Here is a 9,188-nt window from a genome sequence, read left to right on the forward strand (position 1 = left end):
GCAAATATCTCATTAATTAATTGCATTTATATAGCGCTTTTCTAGACACAGCTTTCATTATTTTCTTAACTTAAGAGATTCTGCAATGTTTTGAATTTGTGATAAAGCTGGAATGCACCAATATCAAGTCCATACCAGGCTGAAACGGTATAATACAAAGAACATTTCAGAAATCAACCCGACTTGATTTGCTGCATTTCTGTCACATAGAAGCATGTTGGATCTCTAATGGAGAAATGTATTTATTATTATTTTTATCTAAAGCCCCCAAACAATTGCCATGGGTCTAGTTTCAGTAAAAGTTATAGATTGTTAGAATATCGGCCGATATGTTACTTCTATATAAACCAACATTTTCCCAGCATATACAATTTCTTATATTTCTACAAAGTATCTTGCCAACATTTTATCCCCAATGAAAAAAACAAACTACATGAAATAAAGATCATGACTTTAATATTCAAGTTTTCTGGATTTTCTTTTTATTTGTTTTACAAAATGTGAAGTGCCATCAGCAGACTTCACAAGAGAGTTTGCCAACCTGCTGTGTTATAAGTATTTACACCACAAAAAAAATCATCAAGGATCTCCATGTATTCTTCCCACGCATCAACTTCCATGTATTTCCATGTCATGTCACAGAAGTCTCTCGGCTTCAAGTTGTCCCGAGTATCATTGTCAAAGTGTTCTGCTTTTTTTTCTTTTTTCTTTTTAAATATTTAAAATATTTACAAAGTCCAGTATTCCAAAACTCCTCAAAATCACACTCTAGCTTGTTTCTAATGCAAAGGCAGGCGAGAGCGATTTCATCTGCGTCAGTAGTGTGAAGATGAGCTGGACATGACCCTCCGTTATTTTTGTGTTTTTTTTTTCTTTTTTTCGATTTGTTTTCCCTCTTGAAAAAAGGAAAAAGGCTGGACAAGAAAAAGTGTACATAATTACTGTATTAAAAAATACATGTTGAAATGTCGATTTCTAGCTGTCACAGTACGACAGCTTCTAGATCCTTTCTGGTGATGAATTGAATACGACAATCATTTAAAAAGACAAACAAAAAAACAAAAAAAAAGGCCACCCAGTTTTAAGTCACTCGTTCATGTTCATCATCAAACTTCCTGATTTTCCAGACATAAAAAATAAAAATCCCCCTCCTCCCTCCCCAATAAATACAAATACAGCAGAGAAATGGGTCAAATAAGACTGAACAGACGTCCTGGTTTGGTCCGTCCCGGAGTTCTTTTGAGGAGGACAAACATACCAGACAGGAGTGACAAAAAAAAGAAAAAAAAAGACTGATATGGGGGGGGGGGGGGGGGGGGGGGGGGGAGTGAGAAGTTCTGATAGGACATTTTCCTAAACATTCCCATTGTTGTCCAGAAAAAAAAGAATTCTCCAAAATCCTTTTTTTTCTTTAAATGTTTTTTCTTCTTTTTCCTGAGGCTCATTCATTAAGAACGTCCCGACTCACAAGCCGCTTTCCCAGCCGTGGAGATAATTTTTCTTACACCGAGGTGATGACAATCATGAGGTGAGGTGAGATACTGGAGATCCGGTTGAGGAGGTCAGGGGCCAGCTGGGAGAGGTGGCTTTCTGAAAACTCACACGGGGGGAAGATCTGCAGCACGTAGGCAGGCTGAGGAGACAAGAAGACATGAATGTTAGGAGAGGTCTGGAGACAAGAAGACATGAACGTTAGGAGAGGTCTGGAGCAGGTAGGCAGGCTGAGGAGGAAACTAGACATGAACGTTAGGAGAGGTTTGGAGGAGGTAGGCAGGCTGAGGAGGAAACAAGAACACATGCATGTTAGGGTAGGTCTACTGCAGGTAGGCAGGTTGGGGAGGAGACAAGAACACATGAACGTTAGGGGAGGTCTGGAGCAGGTAGGCAGGCTGGTGAGAGAAAATGGTGGTTTTTTCAATGTATATTTGGTTATAAACTAATATAAAGAGACGCTTTAAGAGGGTAATATCATTATCATCACGGGATGATATTGACGGTGGTGGAACCAGTGGTTTCACAGGCACAGGCCGCGTCAGCGAGGGTGTTTGTTTTGAATTCCTTGTAAGAACAAAGATAACGGAGCGGTACAGAGCGAGGGAGAGGGGTGACCTCTTTAATGCAACAGTGAATGAAACGTTTTGAAGTGTGTGTAAAGGTTAAACGCGGTTGTCATGACAGCGCGTCGCCTGACAACCAGAAGAGGGGCGGGGCTATCGTTTCTACGACGAAGATCTATAAGTCGAACGGTGTTTCCGGGTGTAAGGCAGACTAAAATCTGACTGAGACTAAGAGGGGAGAAACCAGAAGAGACTCTCTCTCCTCTCATCACAAAGGGGGGGAGGGAGAATGCCACATCATCATTAGCTTCGGCTACCACGAGGATGGTCTTGGCTAACGACTAGGCCTGACCACTATTGGACTGAAAGGACAATCTGAACACACCGAGAGATCATTAGAATAGACTCTGAGCTGAGGTTTCTGTTTATCAAATAAACCACGCTTTTCCTTGTAAGGTATTTCACGTTGTCGAAGTGTCGAATTCTTACGGAGGTGGAGAATTATTATGGTTTGCGGATTGTACTAACGGGGAGAGATAAGGATCTTATCAGCCAGTGTCAGAGACGTCAGGACCATTAAAATGACACAACGCAGAGGAATTGGATGGAGAGCCAAACAGAAGAAGATGTGATACTGGCCAGTTTGATCAGGATCTAACAGTTGGTTGCCGATGACAGCCGGATTTGCAAGAGATAAAAACAACGGGAACAGTTGGTTGCCGATGACAGCCGGATTTGCAAGAGATAAAAACAACGGGAACAGTTGATGCCGTTTGGACCCGGATTATTGCTTGTTTTGAAGTTGCTTGAAAGGAAGAGACTATGTGCAGTGCCGAGGCGTGAAGGGGTAGCCAAGCCAGCCAGCGAGCCAAGCAAGGCCAGCGCCATGGACCCAGCCAGCGAGCCGAGCAAGGCCGGAGAGATAAACAGCGCCATGGACCAGAACAACTGACGGTGAAAAGATAAAGTGAGTCTCAACAACTTCACAAGCCAATAAGAAAACGAACAATAGTGTATCCGTAAACGTAATTAGTTTGACACAGAGAGAATGCCAGCTGTAATAGTGTGTTTGAATAACAGCAGAGCGGCACCGGTTTTTGTTTTGAAAATCGAGAGTCTTATCTACAGAGCACAGAAGCCACTGTATAGGAGATGGGAAGGGAGGCAAAGGGGAGATGTTTCATTCAATTAAAGGGGCAACATCGTATTTAGTTTGATTACTGTTCAAAACGCAGAAAGCGGGAAGCGGGACTGTGACGTGAAGGGAGCAGTGAACAAACGTTACGGGTGTGGTCGGTAGCGAGAGAATGTTTGAGACATTAAAGGGACGGTGAGGGAAAAAAAAGAAAAAAATTGGCCGCAGAGCCACGAGGAGATTAGAACCGGGAAGTGACACGTCAGCTACAATCCTCTAGAGTGAGTTTGGCCGCCATCTAGGGGGGGCAGTGGGATAATACAGGCAAATGGAGGAGGAGTAGGTCGCCACCTAGTGGCGGAGGGGGGGGTAGTGCTGGGGAGTTTCCATTACCCATAGGGGAATATTTAGAGTTTAATTTAATTAAGGAGTTTAATTGCGGAGGGGGGGGGTAGTGCTGGGGAGTTTCCATTACCCATAGGGGAATATTTAGAGTTTAATTTAATTAAGGAGTTTAATTTTTTCAAATTACCAACTGCTTGTGTGTATACACGGTGGTGTATGCGAGAACTTTGTAAAGGAACTCAAAGTGTAGAATAGAGCAACGGACTGCTCCGTGTAGAATAGAGCGACGGGACAGCTCCAGGGCGACGTAGACAGCCCCGTGTGTAGTATAGAGCGACGGGACAGCTCCAGGGCGACGGAAACAGCCCCGTAGGGTATAGAGCGACGGGACAGCTCCAGGGCGACGGAAATAGCCCCGTAGGGTATAGAGCGACGTGACAGCTCCAGGGCGACGGAAACAGCCCCGTAGGGTATAGAGCAACGTACAGCTCCAGGGCGACGGAGACAGCCCCGTTTAGGGTAGAGCAACGGACATCTCTGTTGTATGTTATGTGAGTTAGGGGCAGGGAACCAACCTGCTCTGTTGTATGTTAGAGCGATGCTCTGTTGTATGTTATTATCATAATAATAATATCGATATACAGGTTAATTAAATAGTTTAATTATTGAATGGGTTAAATAAGAATTGCACAGAGAGATGAGATGCGGTTTAATTAAATAAGTTTAATTATGAAATAAGAGGGAGTTCGATCTCCAGTGGGGCCTTCTCACACCTAATAAATAGGCAGAGTCTTGAAGACACGTCACCAGAAAGAACTGGCGCGCGCTGGGGGTCACCCGTGGGACGAACAGATAGAGCGCGGAGTGGGTATCGTTTAGCTGCTGGTGTCACGCCGGAAGACAAACAGGGAACAGCCCTGTAGGATTAGATATGGGTGTTGAGAAGGTGGGGGACTAATAGAGAACAAATAGCGCCATGGGCTGTAGGACACTCACACCGTCCAACAGTCTGAAAGGGCGTGGCCATGGCAGGGGCTTGCAGGGGAAATATATAGAGAACTGGAGATAACTCCATGGAACGAGCTGCAGGCCCAAAGCCACGGTAGACTAATAGAAAACACAGGGTCGAGTGTACAGAAAAACTGCTGGCGTGGTGTTTCTGCTTTCAGAGTCTGGAGAGGGCCGACGGCGGTGTAGATGAGCCTCAACCAAGATGACCGACGGGGCGGAGACGGCCAACGGGGCAAAGACGGCCGACGGGGCGGAGTCCAGCGGTCGCAGGCGGTGTTGCCCAGGGGAGAACGAGGCGGACATCGGAGGGGGCTTTCCTGCGGAGACGCTGTTTAGAGAGCGTTTTGAAACAACAGAGCACGGGCGGTGAATCAGGGACAAAACAGGGACTTCCTTTCAGAGTCGATCAGGAGATCGAGAGACGAGACAACAGCGAGAAGTCCTGTGTTCATTGATTAGGAGTATGAGATATAAATGGAGGATTCATATATAAGATATATGTATAGAAGGATATATATATATAGAAGGTAGATAAGAGGGAGAACGGTAAAACAGGATATAATTATTGGGAGCAGACAGGGGGGGCTCCAATTGTTATGAGTCGTTGGATGTTGTTGGTTTTGGTGGTCGGTTTCGGTTCCCTTTGTGCACGAAGGGGGGGCGCAAGCAGACATCAGGCAGCAAGATCACTGGGTTGACCGTGGGCCGTCTTCATTTCTTATGCACGAGAGATGAGGTTGGTTTGCTTCAACCACAGGCTATTTTTGGCATAATTAATTAAAAAACCAAATAATGATTTATGATTCTGAAGGGGTGATAAGAATCAAGGGGGGATTAGGTCGGCTACGTGGCGTAGTGGGCAAGGCACTCGCCATGAAATGCTGGAGACGCTGGGCTCGTCAGTTCGAGCCCAGCGCTCCACATTTGCTTTCAGTTTAGCTGGTCGTCCGTACTAATACACATTGGCCGTATTAGGGGGTGGGAAACTGATGGGTGGGGATCGGGCGTTGTGGACAGCGACTCCTATAGGTCGGTTGGTGCGCCTGCGCAGTAGAATCAGGAAGTGTCGGGGGCAGCGTGAGCCTCCCACGCGTTACTCCTCGCCACTGAGAGATCGAGCTGCGCGGGTGAAAAGATGCGACTGCTGTTACCTCAAGTACCGGAGGGGACTTGTGCTATGTATGACTTAGTCCACATTGCAGCCGGCTTGTGGGAGGCAAGAAACAGCGTTCGTGACAGGGGAGGGTTGAATTGGATGATACGAAATTGGGATGGGAGAATTTTTTTTTTTAATGGGAGAAAAAGTGGGAAAAAAAAGAATCATGGGGGGATTGAGAGAAAATGGTGTTTTTTTCAATGTATATTTGGTTATAAACTGATATAAAGAGACGCTTTAAGAGGGTAATATCATTATCATCACGGGATGATATTGACGGTGGTGGAACCAGTGGTTTCACAGGCACAGGCCGCGTCAGCGAGGGTGTTTGTTTTGAATTCCTTGTAAGAACAAAGATAACGGAGCGGTACAGAGCGAGGGAGAGGGGTGACCTCTTTAATGCAACAGTGAATGAAACTTTTTGAAGTGTGTGTAAAGGTTAAACGCGGTTGTCATGACAGCACGTCGCCTGACAACCAGAAGAGGGGCGGGGCTATCGTTTCTACGACGAAGATCTATAAGTCGAACGGTGTTTCCGGGTGTAAGGCAGACTAAAATCTGACTGAGACTAAGAGGGGAGAAACCAGAAGAGACTCTCTCTCCTCTCATCACGAAGGGGGGGAGGGAGAATGCCACATCATCATTAGCTTCGGCTACCACGAGGATGGTCTTGGCTAACGACTAGGCCTGACCACTATTGGACTGAAAGGACAATCTGAACACACCGAGAGATCATTAGAATAGACTCTTCAAGGACAATACAATCTGTTAACATCTGAGCTGAGGTTTCTGTTTATCAAATAAACCACGCTTTTCCTTGTAAGGTATTTCACGTTGTCGAAGTGTCGAATTCTTACGGAGGTGGAGAATTATTATGGTTTGCGGATTGTACTAACGGGGAGAGATAAGGATCTTATCAGCCAGTGTCAGAGACGTCAGGACCATTAAAATGACACAACGCAGAGGAATTGGATGGAGAGCCAAACAGACGAAGACGTGATACTGGCCAGTTTGATCAGGATCTAACAGGCTGGGGAGGAGACGAGAACACATTAACGTTAGGGGAGGTCTGGAGACAAGAACACATGAATGTTAGGGGAGGTCTACAGCAGGTAGACAGGCTGAGGAGGAAACAAGAACACATGAACGTTAGGGGAGGTCTGGAGCAGGTAGGCAGGCTGGGGAGGAGACGAGAACACATGAACGTTAGGGGAGGTCTGGAGCAGGTAGGCAGGCTGGGGAGGAGACGAGAACACATGAACGTTAGGGGAGGTCTGGAGCAGGTAGGCAGGCTGGGGAGGAGACGAGAACACATGAACGTTAGGGGAGATCTGGAGCAGGTAGGCAGGCTGGGGAGGAGACGAGAACAAATGAACGTTAGGGGAGGTCTGGAGACAACACATGAATGTTAGGGGAGGTCTACAGCAGGTAGGCAGGCTGAGGAGACAAGAACGATCACAAATCTAGTACATACCTGATTGGACCCTGGGTTGGGGATGTTGATGATACCAGCAGCCAGCTTGGCCTGTAAGTAGTGGATGAAAGCTGCTTTTAGAGCCTGGGTCTGGTTCACAACATCGTCTTGGTCTCGTCCACATGGCAGAGCTAGGAGGAGACAGAAATCTGTGTCCCCCTGAAGCAGAAGAAAAAGAAAAGGATGTTAACAGATGCCCCAAATACTACATGTATTGTTAAAAATTATAATTCCTGCATAATGGATGTGTGAACTTCAGGCTAGCCTTCTATGTAAACAACTGTGGCTTAAGGAACAGCAAAACTTACCGTCATTCTTCTTGCCACACTCTCCAGTTGAGAGGCCTCTAGTCTCATCCTCTGGACAATTCTAAGCAATGCACCCTCCTGTAGGGGCAGTGATCGTTGAGCCAAGGCCTTGTTGCCACAGACAAAGTGCAGCTGGACTGCAGCCGTGTCATTCTTCAGGGCCAACAGGCCTTGCCATACAATAGGGTATTTCTGAAGAAATAATCAAATAAAAAGGGGAAATTATTAGAAATGTCACCGTTTCTCAGGCAGAGGTTAGACTAGTGTATTCCTGGCGTTTTTTTATACGTTTTTGACGACGTATGATGTCCTATCTACACAGAAACGCGTATTTTGGCGTTTTTTTGTGGATACGGCTGAAACGCAAAATTGTGTTTGCGTTTGGAGATACGCAAAAAAACGAGTCGACAAACAGCGTGTAGTCAGCACGCTAGCCGTTGTTGCGAAAACGCCCATGCGCAGTAGATACCATCTGCGTGCCCTTCCGGTGACAGCAGAGTGTGTGTGTGTGTGTGTTTGGGACAGAGCTCCGTGTCCCAAAATAGCTTCAGCTACCATGTGTTGTCAAGTTATTGTTATAAGGACCCCAGTCCAAGCTACAACAGTCTGCATTCCCTTAACAATTGTTTGTATTGAGCCGTATTGTATTGTACCCATATGCAATATGTTAAATAAAGTTTACATCCATTCATTCTGCTAGCATTACCGATGGCATGAGCAGCTGGCTAACGTGAGCTATCAGGATTCAGACCCTGTTAGCTCAGAGTTCCTCTTTCAACTTAAGAAGCATTAAACAAAATGGCCCAGTCATCTATTCACCTTTGTTTAATACACACAGCGTTGTCTCTAATGTTATCTAACTACTGATAGCTCGCGATATCATCAGTTTTGATGCTGGCTAAGTAGCGTGAGCTAACAATGCTAGAATGCTACCGATCGTTTTTTAGCCTAAACTATCCGCTCTTGGTGGTCACTTGTGTTGATGTTAGTTTTGTTTCATCAACAAATGACAGGCAGAACACACAGTGAATGTATCCGTTTTGTTTATTGCACTTTTATTAGGCTTTGCTGAAAAATTATTGCTGCATTGAGTAAAGCAAGATGGTGGCGCGGCATAGGCGCCTGCCTTATTGACATTTCTTTGCTGGAGCTTCCACCAGGAAGTGTATTGGCACATTCGTTCTGATTGGTTGAAATTGCCTTCATGTTTGCCACCTACTGCCACCTACTGCTTTGGCAGTGTACTACATCAGTATGCTCTGGTGACAAAAACGAAAAAAATACGAAAGTGTGACTCGAGGCGCATGACGTCGCGGCGATACGCGGCGATGCGTATAAGAAAACAATACGAAGATGATACGAAAGGTGTAACCTCAGCCTCAGTCTTACCAAACTCTCTGCCTTGTTCCCCTCTAGTCAATGTTTCTCAGTCTTACCAATACTCTGCCTTGTTCCCCTCTATTCCCTCCGAGGCTCAACACTATTTCAAGTGTTCCAGATTTCTATATACATAATAATATTGTCTTACTGTGAGCAACTGCACCATGTTGACAGCTTGGTGTCCAACTTGGGTCATCTTCCCATCAATTTTTGCTGGGAGGTCTCCACCCTAAGGACCCAAGAAAAGTATTTAACACCACATACAATAAGTTGACACATTCACATTAAGATACTACAGCACACCAGCATAGATGATTCTACT

The 9,188-nt window shown here is 45.6% G+C and overlaps 1 protein-coding gene across 2 annotated transcripts in view; it reads right to left on the reverse strand.

The window, feature by feature from the left end:
- Positions 1-826: 826 nt before the first annotated feature.
- The window catches only part of LOC311230788 (msx2-interacting protein), a 28,515-nt gene continuing 20,153 nt past the window's right edge, over positions 827-9,188 (reverse strand). For both annotated transcript variants that reach the window (XM_084317157.1, XM_084317158.1), the window contains 4 exons: positions 9,015-9,095; positions 7,487-7,678; positions 7,179-7,337; positions 827-1,633 (listed from right to left, as the gene is read on the reverse strand). In XM_084317157.1, coding sequence (XP_084173283.1) covers positions 1,502-1,633; positions 7,179-7,337; positions 7,487-7,678; positions 9,015-9,095 — 564 coding nt within the window. In that variant the 3' untranslated portion in view covers positions 827-1,501. The remainder of the gene's footprint in view (positions 1,634-7,178; positions 7,338-7,486; positions 7,679-9,014; positions 9,096-9,188) is intronic.

This window comes from Notolepis coatsorum, assembly GCF_963971535.1.
Source record: "Notolepis coatsorum genome assembly, chromosome: 6".
Lineage (NCBI taxonomy): Eukaryota > Metazoa > Chordata > Actinopteri > Aulopiformes > Paralepididae > Notolepis > Notolepis coatsorum.